Source organism: Caenorhabditis elegans, chromosome X, assembly GCF_000002985.6.
Source record: "Caenorhabditis elegans chromosome X".
NCBI classification, from domain to species: Eukaryota; Metazoa; Nematoda; class Chromadorea; order Rhabditida; family Rhabditidae; genus Caenorhabditis; species Caenorhabditis elegans.
The window spans coordinates 8232029-8247990 of NC_003284.9; the positions used below are offsets into that span (position 1 = coordinate 8232029).

At 35.7% G+C, this 15962-nt stretch overlaps 3 protein-coding genes and 2 non-coding genes across 6 annotated transcripts; 2 read left to right on the top strand and 3 right to left on the bottom strand.

The window, feature by feature from the left end:
* Positions 1-222: 222 nt before the first annotated feature.
* On the bottom strand, positions 223-4286 carry M60.4 (MARVEL domain-containing protein; the record flags this gene model as incomplete). Of its 2 annotated transcripts, NM_001029644.8 has the most annotated exons (4): positions 223-598; positions 652-778; positions 833-943; positions 4219-4286. In NM_001029644.8, 4 exons carry the CDS (start codon positions 4284-4286, stop codon positions 416-418), a joined length of 489 nt encoding a protein of 162 aa, NP_001024815.1. In that variant the 3' UTR covers positions 223-415. The 2 variants fall into 2 exon arrangements, with proteins under 2 accessions (NP_001024815.1, NP_001370656.1); NM_001383614.2 differs by lacking the exon at positions 4219-4286 and having other exon boundaries at positions 224-598.
* M60.15 lies at positions 1448-1567 on the bottom strand. The gene has a single exon (NR_102193.1). It is a non-coding gene; the product is annotated as an Unclassified non-coding RNA M60.15 (non-coding RNA).
* M60.14 lies at positions 1564-1690 on the top strand. Its single transcript, NR_071648.1, has one exon. It is a non-coding gene; the product is annotated as an Unclassified non-coding RNA M60.14 (non-coding RNA).
* Positions 4287-10272: 5986 nt separating the features above from the next.
* endu-2 (EndoU domain-containing protein) lies at positions 10273-15841 on the top strand. Its single transcript, NM_076990.8, has 9 exons — positions 10273-10349; positions 10402-10619; positions 10752-11105; positions 14372-14569; positions 14626-14843; positions 14888-15198; positions 15324-15451; positions 15499-15577; positions 15626-15841. Exons 1-9 carry the CDS (start codon positions 10295-10297, stop codon positions 15781-15783), a joined length of 1719 nt encoding a protein of 572 aa, NP_509391.1. The 5' UTR covers positions 10273-10294; the 3' UTR covers positions 15784-15841.
* kqt-2 (Ion transport domain-containing protein) lies at positions 11103-14341 on the bottom strand (the record flags this gene model as incomplete). The annotated part of the gene is made up of 14 exons (NM_076991.7): positions 11103-11488; positions 11542-11807; positions 11856-11944; positions 12031-12172; positions 12216-12275; positions 12320-12470; positions 12520-12748; positions 13035-13205; positions 13251-13384; positions 13449-13522; positions 13600-13730; positions 13776-13952; positions 13999-14078; positions 14127-14341. The coding sequence occupies 14 exons, from the start codon at positions 14339-14341 to the stop codon at positions 11320-11322; spliced, it is 2088 nt and encodes a 695-aa protein (NP_509392.3). The 3' UTR covers positions 11103-11319.
* Positions 15842-15962: the final 121 nt, after the last annotated feature.

The following is a 15962-nucleotide window of genomic DNA, read 5'->3' on the forward strand; positions in this document are numbered from 1 at the left end:
TCTCGTCCGCTATTTTCAACGCCACAGTTGTTGTTGGGAAACGGACGCGGTGTTTGTCGATAGGGACTCTGTTTCCACGTGACTTTCTGCAATGCATGATGGAAAACAGAAAATAACTTTTTATTGGTTTTTGGTCTTCAAATAACCTTTGGGAAACAATACTGTTTATGTTATTCTGTTCGTTTTCTGTCCTTGATCATTGTTGTCTATAGGTTCAAATTTTTTGATTTATACAAAATTTATTTGGTCAAAATTGAAATCGAAATTGCAATTACACAAAATATGGAATATGAATACAAAACGTCGAGAAATTTGAATGGAAAATTATGCAAGAAATGCATTTTGATTACATGGTAATGACAGGTAGATACAGTTCAAAAAGCAAAGTCGTTGGCAGTCAAGGAAAAGTTATCATCTAATTTGGGGATTCTCCCTGGAGAATCTTGAGATCCCACAAGAACAAGAAGAACTGGACGATAATGAGCACGGCACTCGCAATGAGCCATCCACGGGACGAGTTGACCTCGATGACGAACCAGACGATGAGGATGGATGCGATGAGGAAGAGGATAGTGCAAATAACGGTGTAGATTCTTTCCTGAAATAAATAATGTTAGATTTCAAATTTAAAAAATGACAATATCAACGCACCAGTCCCCAGGCTCTGATGTTGAGGAAGTTCAGGATGAAGAGAACGATGTTGACAATGACGCAGACAAAGTTGAGTCCAGAGGAAAAACCGAGACGACCCTCGCCGAAGCAGGAACGTCCTCCGTACCTGAAAGATTAGAAGTATTACACTTTTCTACTTCTGAAATTTCTTTAAACATACCACTGACTACAGAGGAGGGAGCAGATGATGAATCCTGCAATAATTTGGAGGATCTTGATAATTCCACGGTTGGTGGAGAGGTAGTGAGTGTTCAATGAAATCTCGCCCATTCTGCAAAGTAGCACTTTGAGTAATAAAAAATATCTAGAAAAAATCAAGAGTAAATAAACAGGGCGAAAAGCAAGCTGAATGAAATGACATGGCAGATGTCAGCAGTGAGGGGTCCCAAGACCTCTGTTTCCGATATCAAGATATCTTCCCATTTTATTGGAAAAAGGGGGGGGGAGGGTAAACAATTGGTCTCTGGTGCTTTTTGCTGCCTAGGAGGCGGATGATTGGTGCCTTGTTTTGAAATGGTTATCGTTTTGTTGTTGTTTAGATATGCATGATATTAGGGGAAACCCAAAGTGGTCCACTGGCAATGGACCAAAGAGCTCTATGGTCTTTTACATATATTTCTAGAAAGCTATTATAAAAGAAATAAAACCGCTCCCCCATTCACCTAGAATATGGAAAATTTATTTGAAAAAAATAGTACTTCATTGTTTTATTTGAAAATATTTTGGGATTGTCTACCTAAATGTGGGAACCCCCCACAAAAATTGCCTAAGAAAGCCAAAATAGATGCCATGTTGGAAAACACTACGTGGAGTAGCTGCACAATAAAATTATGAGTCTAGAAGTACTCAGTAACTAGAAGAATTAATAATACTACAACACAAGCGGAAAGTGAATGTAGAGACCACCGGTTCGGTAGGCCGACTGTTTTTAAAATGAAACGGCTGCGGTTTTTGAGTCTCTTCGGCTGGGAGGCTTGGCTTCCCGCCCACTCCTCCCCTCCCAAATATAACGACCTTCCCCTCAACTGTGATGTGTTGTTGTTGTTGTCGCCAGCCTCCTGAAGGGCCACGGGATCCCGCCTTGTTCTCTACCTCTCTATGTTTTCTTACCAATCTGTATCACTGACTAACACTTACACACACTCACACACATTTTCTCAACCCGTTAACTTCGAAAGATTGGAAGGAACGAAAATAACAATGAACCGGGGAAGAAAAAAGAACAATAAAAGATATAGTCCGAGATTTGAGAAAATACTACCGAGAAGTTGAGAGGAGCAGATCTGGAAAAAAAGAAGCGAAAAGCAGAAAATCAGCGCAAATCAAGCAGATGGCTTTCATTTTCCAACTTTTCTGTGAAAAACAACATTACAAAACATAGCGTCCAAGGTTTTTTAGTCCCGATTCCAGACTTGACGTGACAACTTAATGACCCCTTTTTTACTTCTCAAAGTACAATAAAATCAGTGTTTTTAAAAACATACATAGAAGAAAAAAAACAGAAAAGATATTACTAAGAAATCTTTTGAGGAGGGTTATTGAGGTCCTAGCCCTCCGAAATAATTGCTGCCATTGGTTGGGGTCTATTTTGAAAGCGACATTCATACATTGCCAGAAATGTACTTTTCCTATGACTAAGCCGATTGAAAACAGCATGTTTCGAAATAAATTTTAAGAGGCGTTGGTGGGATAACAAACATTTGCCGAGTCGCGAAAAAAATCGAATGTGAATGTGTAACTTGAAAATCCAAAAAGCCTCGTTCGATTGTTAAATTTGAATAGGCTTTATTTATTGCACACAATTTTTTTAATTAAAAAAAACTTGTACGGCAAATTCAGAATTTACAAAAAATGCATATAAATTGATTTGAGGATGAGTATTAAGGGCAAGTGCCATTTTAATAAAGGTTTGCAAAGCTAAAAACTACTCCCTACTACCAGAAACAAACGGCACACATTATAATAAATTCTAGAAGTTCAAGAAGAAATTAAAAGTTATTAAAATTTTCAATTTTTAATAACGGTACTCATCAGATTTGAAATTAACTAGAGTAATATATTTCTAAAAACAATTTTTTGTAGGTCTGAACCAGCGGGTTGCACCGACACTGTTCCGTAACTTGGGGTAATTGCAAAACACCAATAAGTTTAAAATATGTATCCTTCAACAAAATTCTAAGATCCGAAAAAAACTTACAGACAAGCAATTTACAAAACGCAGTTTTTATCAGAACTAGCTTCCGGGGATCGACATGTGGATGTAAATGGCAAAGATAAGATAATGCACAGATAAACTAGTAGAAATTTTAACCGGTGTTTTTTGTTGATTAGGTTTTTTACGAGCTTATGCATGATACTTTGTTGCAGAAAAATACACGAAAAATGACATATTTATTCAGTTTTCAAAAATTTGCAAACTGAAGACATATGTGGCGGTGCACATCCCTGGTATGAACCAAAAGTATTCGCACTTAATTCAAGTTTTCCACACAATATGACATCTTTAGTATTGTTGCATTCGGTTTTTGTTGCATAACAGGACCACTAAATCTGAATACTATCAATTTGTGCTTTCCTTTGTTACTATTATCACCAATTTTTGAATTTCTACCTATGCAATATAATGGTTTTTTCAAGTACTATTGAAGTGTTATTGTACTCTTAATTATAAGTGCAGCCAGACTAATAAATTAAATATGGTATTCTTAAATTGTTTTAGAGCTTTTTTCAAATCCAAAACTTAAAAAAATTTGTAGAAAACTTTTGCACCAACTTTTCCATGGCTTGTGGGGCAAATGTTTTCATTAATACTACCACTTGTGCTCTATCATTCTTTTCCAGTATTTCCAAAATCCGCTGTGTCAATATACCGATCTTTGAAGTTCAAAAGATAGACAAGAATTTTGTTTATTTACACAACTGTTTCCTATCGTCTTCTTTACGAACCGACCAATGATCACAGCGAGTGTTTTCTGTTTATGTTTTCTTGTTGTTTTTGATAAATTCAAAAAGCGCAAAAAAAATATGTGAGGATAATCTGAATCATTTTTTGATTTTTGTTTGCACCATCAAATGACGAAAAGTTATGTCATGTCTAGCCCGAAGGTGTGAAAATGACAAATTTTGAAATGAGCTGAAAAGATAGGGATTCGAGGAAATGTGTCAAGTTTTTCGAACCCTAAACATGTTTACTTTAACGGTTTCAAGTATTCTAAAATCATGTCCATCCAAGTACCTACTTGTTCACATCCCAGTTCGTGTGTAATTTGTTGTGTTCGTCTCATTTTGAAATCAAAATGCCTCTGACTCACTCGCGGCACTAACCACCGATCTTTGAGGTTTTATTACATCACATGTGACCCTAAGCGCAGATGGGCCATTCTCCTCACATCTCATAGAAAACGGGCACCCGTCTCCCCTCTTCTACCCCACCCATGAGTTTCAACAGGTTTTTCAAAAAATAAATACTCTCTCCCTCGCACGCACTTGTCACTTGCATTGGTCATCAACAACATCTTTTACAATTTCGCAATTGTTTATACTTACGCTGGAGATCCATTGGAGGTGGTGTGATAGGTGCGCGTGGTACGGGTAGTTGTGGTGATGATTGGCATCTGAAAAATGTTTATTTGGAAAGAAGAAGAAAGTCTGAAAGAAAAAACTGTCGGCAAGACATGAAGATAAAAAAGTAACAAAATTAGAGAAGAAGATATCAAAAGGTCACTCAATATCAAAATGCAACAACAAAAATCACTATAGAAAATGATACTTAAGTTAACAAAATTTGAAAAAAAGGCACAAAATTTGAAAAAAAGGCTCAACGTGTATCACAAAAAACATATTTTACAAGCGACTCTATAGAAATTAGAGACAATGCCAACTAGTAACACAAAGAGCTTCTCAACCATACCAAAAATCAATCTTACCCAACACTCTAAGAACAACAGAAAATGAGACACATCTCTCTATGTCCTATACTGACGAGGTAAACATCGAGTGTCATGTGAAATAACGAACAAAAAAGTAAAGGTGTGGTGGTATGGCATTGCAGAGTCAATTTATTTCTACTGGACACGACAATTGCGGGGGTTATGATAATACTTGAAGTGACAGGTTGGGTTTCCGTTAGAAATGACTCAGAATATGCGATTCGGCGATACTTCAAGAAATGTTAGTGTATGTTTCAGTTTAATACGTATTTAGTGGTATGTTAAAACGAGGGAAAAGGTCAAAAGGGCGTTGAAGTTAAAACATCTTTTATTGGCTGAGTTGTGAAAAGAGTGGAAAAACGTTTCAAAATCAACAAACCATGCCTTAAACGGAATTTTCTTAGTTTTTTTTGTGTGTGTGTTGGAAAAGTTTGCCGTTTAGTGGAAAGTTCGTGTACTTTCAAGTTGGTAAGGAGACCATTGTTCAATAATTTTTCAGGTAAGTAATGGGTCTTTTTGAGTAAATTAGATTATCTGATTTTAACGGTTATTTTTAAAAAATGTGTTTTAATACTTGCTACAGTCAAGAGTTTTCTATAAAAAATTGTTCGCCTTTCAATGTTATTGGGCATTTGAACATTAGTCTTGCAGTCTCTAGTAGTCTTGCACCCCCTACGAACCAATTAAAAATTAGTCTTGCATGCAAGACTAATAGAGGAAATACGGTAACTTAGTCTTAACAGATCATAATTCTGATTTTTGGCCAAAATAATTTTTTCTTTGCTCTTTACATTAAAACGTTACTCTGAATGCTGAAAAGTTTTCAAATGCGGGTATCGCAATTACTGTTCTCAAAATGTCTACAAGAAAATTCAGTTATGTCAAAATTAATATTATTAAAATCTCAAATTCTTGAGCAAACAGATCACAGAAGGCAATAGTCACAACAAAACATTTCACTTAATTTTGCATTATCTACAAACGTTCAATGTCTGTGGAGTTATGAGAACATAGAAGGCAACTAGAGCATAAAAATAGAAACCAGAAATCAAATCAGCAACGCCAAGTAATTGATTTAGCAGATTTCGATTTTCAATACCGTATTACAATTCATTTTGTAAAAACCTTTTCAAACAATATATATTAGCAGAAACACAAATTGAAAACTTTTCTGTTTATTTTTACAGTTTCAAGCAATTCAATACTGACATTTGTTCAACATAAAAGTACGGTTTAGTGGTGTAATGATAAATTTTGAAATACACATTGATGGTAGTATAATATCTATGCACAAAATGCTGTAAATTTTAAACGTTTTATTTGAAATCATTTTGAAAAAATAACCTTTTGAGAACAAAAGAAAGTGGAAATCTGTTCTGGTTTGTAATAAAATTTTGCATACAATGGGATATTCAAAGGTAATCCATTCTCAAAAATCTGCTTGTCAAAAACCAGTCTCATCATTGATTTAACAGGTTATTGATAAATTAGAAAAGCACGATCAGTAGTTCAGAAACAATAATTCATGCTGTTATGGACTTCTCACAGAACTTCTCAGAATTCCGAAATGGAAACTACTAAATTTTCAACACTTTTTTGTTTTTTTGTAACAAACAAATGTAGATAATCAGATATAAATTATATTTCTAACGATGTCTGTCAGTTTTTATCAGATTTATATTGCGCATACCATTTAAAAACTCGTGGAAGTGCACACACATGACGGAACTTGTGTTTTAATCAAGTCCTTTTGCGATAAAAATTTTTGTTAGCTTTTCAATATAAAATAATTCGGATTGTTTCAATAACATTAACGCGTGATCTAGTAGAATGAACTATCCTTTGTTTGCAAAAAAAAATATGTTCAATTTGAATATCAAAAATTGTCAAGGGACACATTTTAGACTGTTTTCAATTGAATAAAGTTTCTTGTGTGTCATAAATCTTATAGCAAATCTAACCAGACAACCGATCACTCATTTCCTATTTTTTGTTTCTTTTCGTTTACCAACATTCCTATCACATTTTGATTTTGGTTAGTCGGGTGGCAAATCAAAAGTCACTTCCAATTTGAAAATGTCTTCCGCGAAACAGAATATGAAAACGAGTTTGGCAAAACAGTTTAATTCTTTCCACCTCATGTGACATGACTTATTGTGATGCGCAATGCGCCATACTCACTTCTTTTATCTACCTACATGTGCACGTTTTCGGTTTGAAGTACTTACGTTGTCATAATTTTTATTTATGGGAAAATTCATGAAGTCATGCAAAATGGACATTTCAGTTATCAATAATAAAATCAAATGTCCAATTAAGCTCAACACGTCAGAAAACTGTTATCAGTTTGTAACCAAAGAGCTCAAAAGTGATGATCTACTCTTAATTTGATAGCTACAACTATCAGAATGAACTTTATGCCTAACAAATCAAACAAGTCAAATGAACTACAACATTTGTGTCACAAGTAGCAAGAAAACTGAAAAAAAAAACCAAGTGAATCACGGATAATAGATAGAAGAGTTTCGAAATATGAGATAATCCAATGAAACGTTAGACTTAGCACGATCGCTGTTACACCCGATGCTCTCTAAAGAACCATAAAACATCTGCACAAGGTTTTAGAGTTCTTTTTACACACCAACTATATCTGTGCAAATGAATCACACATCTGGAGGAATTACGACATGTCCTTGGAACGACGGGAGACAAAAAAATACTTTGAAGAAACGAAGTTTGTTTTAAACAAGGCTGACGCATGGAGAAATTCTCTGGAAAATCACGTTTTCTGAAATATTCACATATAAAGTTCGTTGTAGACGTATGAGGGGTACGTCTACAACGAACGTCTACAACGAAAGAGACTATGATTGTTTCGATAATAAAACATGTACAGCACTTTATTTCAGTTTATGAAATTTGCGTATATGAGTAGTTAGAAAATTTGATACGGTTTACAAAACATAACAACAAAATTCAAAATGAATAAAGACACAGTTACGAAACTTTTTGAATTTGAGTATTTGGAATTACTCTTTTCAACAAGAAAGTGTTGGTAATTTTTGGTGCAATACAATGTGTTCCATACAGCACATAAAATCGGGAAAGTTTGACCAAAACCTATAAACTTATGCTACTTGATTATCTATCTCTACAGATTTGTTTTCGGACCGTTAAAAAATAAATTTTCAAACGAAATAATGAAACATATAATTTTTAATAAGTTATTTCCATATAATTATTAGTTCCTAGAATTCTTTTGTGCTGTTATTTCTTTTTGCAATATTCAACAGTATCTTCAAACAGAGTGAGCATTTATGGTTTCCTTATGTTAGTTTAGTAAACTGTATATTCATTTCTCAATATGTTTTGCAATTTTTATAACAGTTATCGACCATTTCTCAAGTTCAAGGCGATTCAATTCCAAACTTGCCTCCTTTTTTAAATTCTCAAGCATATGTAGCTTTCTGTTTTATTACCCATTGCAACCGGAAAGCAAGACGGAGGTAGTTTGAGTTATCAGCATTGCAGACGGTCGATGATCTCATTGAGTTTGCTTCAATACTGAACTCTGCCTACGTGAATGGGTATCTGCTTCAACTTCTGTTCATGCTAGAGCTATTTAACTAAAAAAATTAATCACAAAATGTTTCCAAAATAGATTCTCAAAGAAAGAGACTATGAGACAAATTCTGATTTTTTCAGAAGCAAAGAGTTGGCTCCATGTACATTGGTCTTTTTACACAGATGGATAATTCTGAAAATTCTAAAACTTTTGATTGAAAAACAGAAAAACACTTTTTCCGATGCCTGAACGCTGCAATAATCTAATACAAAACCGTTAAGAAAATAAAACCACAAAAATATGTCGACGTAGTGCACATTTAAAAATATGATTTTTGCAAGAATAAATTACCGATTAGGTGTTGCTCGTAATCTGCTTTGTACATATGTTGCTAATTTTTAAATATTCCACCACAATTACGACAAAAGTTGGTGCGTGCGACATTTGCAAGTCTAATGTTTACTTTTGCTCGTGAAAAGTTTGTACCTTCAGAACAGGGTGTTTTTGTAAAAATTCCAGTAATAAAATGACTTCCATACAATTTTCTGATATTTTAACTCAGTTAATTTTTTTTTCTCGTCGAGAGAAAAGTAGCGATCAAAGTTCACACAAATTGTACGAAGACCTTACAAACAAACAATTTTTAATAATTGAAATGTAAATTTTTCTGAAAACTGAATTTCAATTCAGTTTAGGGATAAACGTGTACATGCCCTAGTTTGAACATTATCCCGTTTAAGTTGATGAAGACGCATAATATAAATAATTAAAAAATACTTGGACTATAAAAGAAAACAAGTATTGCTCATTCAAAACAATTATAAGTTCTGAAAAAACGGTACAAATCACACACACAAAAGTTTTTCAAAACAAATTTTTTTCAGGACGCTCCTTTGAGGCTTCTCTATTTAAATATTAACACGCTGTGTTTTGTGCATTTAGTTAATATAAATCAGTTCTATTCTTTACTTTTCGAATGACTGTGCTTAATCAGAAATAGCCTATTAAAATCTGTACAAATTCCATGCATTCTTTTATTTTTAGTTTATAGTCAGATCATAGTAATGAAAAAACCAATAAAATCGGTTTTATCATTTGAAGTGAGCAAACTATTTGAACGGGTTTTCAACCTTCAAGTTATGGAAATAAGTTAATGTGAAACAATAAAAAAATTAGAGAATATCTAGAAATGTCAAACAATAAAAAAAATTCTAGAAAATCTAGAAAGAATTCTAGAATAGTTCCGAGGACATCTTAAAATAATCATGTAAGATGAGATAAAATCGTAAAGCTAGGAAAAATTACTGATATTAAAAACTGTACTTTTCTATCAAAGTCTTGATTCGGTCAAAACTTCTCGAATCAAGAGTTTAAAATATAACAATGACAGTTAGAATCATTAGACTGCAGAAAAACTTAAAAATCAACATTAACTGGGGAAATTGCAATTCTGAAGAATGTATTTTCACTCAAATTGAGCAAATATTTTTCTTACATTCACATCTCTAATCAAATATAAAAAATTTTCATCGTTACTAAAAAAGTCAGAAACAAGGATTCAATTTCAGCATGAATGCTGGGGATTTTGGAAACGTTTAAATTTGCGATAAGTTTTGCACCTACTCTGGAAATGATGAAACAATTAAAATATCAGATCGCACTTATATAAACAGAAAGTTGTTCCCTAAGAATGCTAAACCTCCAATTGATGTCTACCGTGCCAAAATTGGCCAATTCCGTGACGAATCCTTGTCTCGCCATTGTTTGCAGACGACCACCGCACAATTTCAGTTTTCTGAACAAAATTTCATAGAAAACGATTGTACTTTGAAATGGAAAAGACCGATGTTGCTGATTTTTCACATTATCAGCAATTCGGAAATAGTCACGTTTTGTCCAGGACATGTGCGCTAACATCACCAGTAGCCGCCCCTTTGTCGTCATCAATGAATACTGAAGAAGACTTTGGGTCGAGTCAGAGCAAGATAAAAGGCTAGGTATATTTGAAGATAAGACGTTTAATTTTCAGTTTCAGATTGTTAATTTTAACACTAATTTATATTAGTTCAATTTGCCAGCACATTTTTAAATAAACCTATATTTCAGGGAGTAAAACCGAAAATCACAAATGATGATCCTTAGGAATTGTGTATTTTTCTTTGTGGCAGCTGCACTTGTATATAGTAAGTTATTCATTTTTATTAAAAAATTAACTAAACATAAATAATTTTCAAGGCAAGCCAATTCAAAATGTTGATCTCGCCGCTGTAAATACATTCCTCACCAACCTTGCGGCTTCTGATGTTCGAACGGACTCATTGGTTACTTTGAACTACCAGAACATGGCATCAAAGAAGAGCCCAGACCACGATAACGCCAAAGACCCCCTTTTCACAACTGTAGACAAATCTGTTTTGGGAAGCAACGCGTACATCACAATTGCCAATTTGATGGTGAGTTTTGAAACGCTCTAATGAGCCGATGAATCTTAAAGGATGTCAGGAGATTTTTGGTTTCCTGGAGCAAACAGCCAGCTGAAAAATCAATATATCTGTCCAAAATTAATCAATGCCCAGTGATTTCAGCCATTCTTCAACTACGACAGTGATACCGCAGTGCCGACTTCCGCCGACTACGCTAGCGCAGTCAAAGATTTTCTTGACAACTTCATTGCCTCGGATGCTGTCAAACAAGCATGGACGTTCCTTCAAGCTCAAGGAGTATCTACTAGCGATCCAATTGATTTCCGTCAACAACTCTATAACTTATGGTTCCTTCCGTATGCTAGAAACCAAGCTCTTGGAAGCTGCGGATTCAAGTCTGTCTTTGTCGGAGAAGCCACTGGTACTGTCGTGAACCGTTTTGCTAACTGGGTTGGATTCTACATTCAAGAGAATGCCGGAAAATTCAATTATCATGGATGGTTCACCAAGCTTAACGTGAGTTCATTTATTTTCTGGGGTTACGTTAGTTCAATGGCAAATTATGAAACTTTGAGTTACTGATCAGTGATGGAAGTTTCGTGCGCTATCAGCACTATCAGAAGAAAAACGAGAAGACATAAAGCTTCTAGTTAAAAGGGAATAGATAAGAAATAAATGACAATCGAGTAGCAGTGATAGAGCACGTGGTGATAATGATGACGTAAAATTATTAGACTCTATCCAAGCTGACTGTTTCGCAATCGTCGAGCGTGTCGTACTGGTCGACAATTGTGACCTGGCGTCTCGGTCCAATGGTTCTTTGTTTTTTGTTGTTAGCACTTGGAGGTTTTGGCGGAAGACCTTGCTCGTCCTTTGTCCTTGACGCAGCTTCTTGGGTGCTGGAAAAAATATTTGGAGATAGGAATTTGTTAGAATTGTTTGTTTCGTTTACTCCATCATCATTAAGTTGAGACACTTGATGGTGATTTCGTTCAATGCATCGGTTTTCCGTTCCAAATCTTCCATTCGTTTTTCACAAAACTCCAAACGTTCAATGATTGACAACTTCTGTCCGGAATCGTCAAAAGGCGAGACGGTTGGCTTTCCAGTGAGCTCTAAAATTGCAGCTTCCAGTTCTTTCATTTTCTGATTGCGCTGATTTTCCCTTTCGGCGATTTCGGCTTCAATCATAAGGAGTTGACCGGCGATACGTTGGGTCTGTAAATTTAACCATTTTCTCAAAAAGCTGTCAAAGAAAAAGCTCACGTGGAACTTGTTCATTATGAAACGGAACATGACAAAGTAGTAAAAACGGAGAAGCGGACGATATTTGATAAGCAGGCTGATGTCTACTTCTGAAAACAAAAAAAATGCAAGGAATGCACCTGCGCTAAGGTTGAGCCCTGTGGCTTCCAGAGCAAACTCCGCCCAGATTGGTTACCTTTTGAGCTAAGCTCATCGACATTCTGTTCAAGAAAGTTGGTTATTTCAAATTGAGTCTCCAACTCGGATACATCAACAGAGGAGGACATCGAAGTTTCAACAGAGCTGTTTCGAGCTTCCGCAAATAGAACTCGTTTACGCTGTAATCTTTAAGACATTTTTCGAACTATCAAATCTCCTTACTATAGCCGGATCAACAACTGCTAGCGTGTCTGGCAGACTGGAACGTCGATCTTCACTTCTCTGAATGTTTGAATGTATACTTTCAATATAGTCAGACTACTTACAGTTCTTCTTAACGAAATTTTCCGTTCGGCCTTATCAAAACTATCTTGTTTTTCCAGCATCGGCTTTGCCATGCCTTTAAACCCAAATTTTAGTATTTCAGCCGTTACCGAGTTCTGATGCGTGAGAGACTTCTTCTTGATAGGACGTTTTCTAAATTTAGATGAGTTTTCGCATGAAAGCGTTTCTTAGAAAAACCAACTTCTCCAACTTTTCCCTTAGTTTCTTCGCAAGTACTCTATTCTGATTAATACGCTCCTCGGTAACATAGAGCTTGTAACAGACATGCACGAAATATGTATAACGACGAGGAGGTTTCCAATTCGTGGCCAAATGATATCTCCACCAGCATTGAATAGTTGAAGCGGCCAGATTTCGTAATCTGTTCGTCTGTTGGTTTTTGTTTTCTTCTTCCATCATCAACGTGAGACCTAGAAAAAAAGTCAATTCAGTGGAATCTAAACCTTTCAGAGAAATCTTAAATGCCATTTTCAATTAATCACGCATTTTACTAGGATTTCGTGCTGAAAACCGACAAGCCGGAGAAAAAACATCAAAGCATTTACTAATGGAGTTGACAACTTCTTCCAGAAACTGCACGTCTTTTCTCATAGGCTTAGAAATTTTCCAAAGTCAAGCGATACACAATTTGAAAAATTCTGTGGCAACAAAAATGAATAACCAAGTTGGTAGCTTAATGGGAACAGGTTCACTCACCAACAGATATTTGGGTATTAGCAGCCTGGAATGTGCAAAAAGCAATGAAGCCAAGCACACAAACCAGAAACTTGGTAAGAGCTCCAACCGGATATATGTCACCATATCCCACTGTCATGACGGTGACAGCAGTGAACCACCATGAATGGGCCATTGTTGGAAACGTTGCGTCTATAAAGGCGATTAATAAAATAACAATGAATATAATCAACTTACTTGTTCCCTCGGGTACAATAAGACCGTATCCGTTGTCTTGAATTCCTTGAGCTAATGCTTCAGTAGAATATACAATGGTTGCAAGACTCAATCCGACAACAAGAGTTATATAATAAGTTGCCATGAGTTGCCATCTGAAAATTTTAAGCTCGCATGCAATACATAACAAAAAACTAGAAACTGGAATAAAAAACTCACTTTCCGAGTATAATCATTTTCCTTAGCAGTTTCCATGTAGCCATTTGGCGATCGACATGGAAAAGTCGTAAAATCTGAATAATGACGAGTTGGCGCAAAGAAAATGGCGTAAAACAGCAGAGTCCCATTAAAATCGTACTAGACAACCAACCTGGATGAAACGCAAGGTATCCAAGGTGGAACCGTCGACATCATGACCCTTGAAAACGAGCAAGAGAATTGTGGCTGGGATGATGAGAATGTCAATAAGGGTAACTGTGTGGAATAAGTAATATAATCGACCTGAAATTTGAAATATTCAGTTATTACTAACAGTTGGAAAATTACCATATTTAGTTCTGTACTTTGCATCTGCTCTAACAGACCATAACCTTACAGCAAATTCCAGGATAAAAAATACTATCATGAAAATTTCAAGGAAAAAGTGAATTTTTGAGACAGTACTGTCATTGTCATTTGTAGCAGCTCCCAGTATAATATTTGCAATAACTAATCCAAAAATAACTGAAAATCGATAATTATCATTAAAAATCATGATTTCTAAACTCACAAAAATGATATGGCGCTGACGCTGCATTCAATGGTTTTTCAAGGAAGTTATACACTTTCAACCGGATACGACGGAGATTCCTAAAATGGATTACAAATTTTCGAAACAAAATTATTAGGGTCTGGTACCGTTGCCTTTGATTTCCAAGATTAATAGTGGATCTTCTACGGATGTTGTCCGAGACTTCAGTTTCTGAATCTTCGGCATCGTCGATAGTCAGGGAGTGCATAGAAATCGCAACAATATGAGCACCAAGCGTCACTTTATTGCCATTTAAACGTGTTAATTGATAACAAACATTGGGGTGTTGGAAGTCAACTGATAACGCAACGTATTTTGGCATTAATTCATTGATTTAATTTTCCATTTTCAGGGCATTGCCATTGACCTTCAATTTGTTGCTGGAAGTGATGAAGATTTGGAAACTTCCTTCCTTCTTAACTCTTCCCCAACTTTTGAATTTGCTGCATATACCGTTGCTGCCCTTACAAATACCCAACCATCAATTCTCATTCAAGGAGAGGAAATTGACATTCAAGCTCCAACATTGAGTGTTAACAAAGCCACCGTGGTATGATAATTTTTACATTGAGTTTTTTTCAGAAGCTAAATGATTTTGTGTTTCAGCTCGACAAGGTTGTGATTTCCTTCGGATCCAGCAGCAAGGCTACCACAAAACACGCTGGGAGTGGAACCACCAAGCACAATGGTGGATCCACTGATGCTGCCCTTCAAACTTTGGTTGATAAGATGTGGGGAGATGATCAGGATAGACCATCTGCCACGCAAGTTACTATGAATTGGGGAGAACATATCAGTGGAAAGACCGGTACCAAAGGGGCCAAGTAAGAGATTGGATTAATTCCCAAAAAAAAAAGGTTTTTTCCAGTTTGTTCACCACTGTCGATGAGTCCATCTTCACCAAGAAACAGTATGCAGACCTTATCACAACATACACTCAAGACCTCTTCACTGCTGACGTTTGCAAAGCTGAACCAGCTATGGGAGGATTCAGAAAACAATACCTCCAAGGTGTTTTCAACACTTTCACTGCAACCCCAATGTTTGCATCGGCATTTGCTTATCTTCAATCGATCAACTACAAAGAGACTAGCAACTTGACCAACTTCAAAACCAAAGTTTTGTGGCCTTTGTGGTTCGGAACGTACACGCGATGCAAAGGTCCACTTGGTAGTTCGGGTATGTTTGACTTACAAACAACACACAGTTCAGCTCAGAAAATAATGTGACATTTTGTGTTGACATGTGTGAACAAACTAAAAACTACTGTTTGGCTACAAGGTCTAACATTCAACTATTTGTAGGATGGGAGCATGTATTCTCCGGTGAGATCAAGAGCAACGAAGTCGATGGACAACACGACTGGGTCAGATACTACACAGAGCAAAAAGCCGATAAAATGGTTTATGATGGTTATTACACTCATGATGAGGTACCATATTTGAATTTCATGAAAATTTGCAAAATGAGAAATTTTAGAACTTAATCGGAACATTCCAATACAAATGGAATGGAGCCTTGAAGCCAAAGGGTGGATTTTTCACTGGAACTTCACCAGGTAACATTTTTATTTTCATCAAGAACCGCAAATAAAATAATATTGCAGCATTCGATTTCTCAATCCTATCTGTTTGTGCACTTGCCCATGGAAACGGAGGAAACTGCCACTTTAAAGTTACCAACTATCCTATTACTGTTACTTCATATCTTCAAGATTGTGGAGATGGTTCTGGAACTTGCTTGGCCACTGCCTATCCAGGATAATTTATGACTTGTTCTTGTGGTTTTTATGTAACAATTACAATAAATTGATAATAAGATTAATTTTAAACTGAGAACTATTAACCCGAAACCAAAGTTGTTTTTGTATAAAAATCAAAATTTGAAACCATTTCCGAAAAGATCTTGAATGTCAAATCAGCCAAGATTTTTCTCAAGACAAT

What these genes read in the sequence shown, in the direction of transcription:
- endu-2 (NM_076990.8), top strand. Translation starts at nt 10,295, where the DNA reads ATGATGATCCTTAGGAATTGTGTATTTTTCTTTGTGGCAGCTGCACTT. An exon ending in GATGGTTCACCAAGCTTAAC is followed by an intron (nt 11,106 to 14,371) that starts GTGAGTTCATTT and finishes TTCCATTTTCAG; the next exon opens with GGCATTGCCATTGACCTTCA. An exon ending in GTTATTACACTCATGATGAG is followed by an intron (nt 15,452 to 15,498) that starts GTACCATATTTG and finishes GAGAAATTTTAG; the next exon opens with AACTTAATCGGAACATTCCA.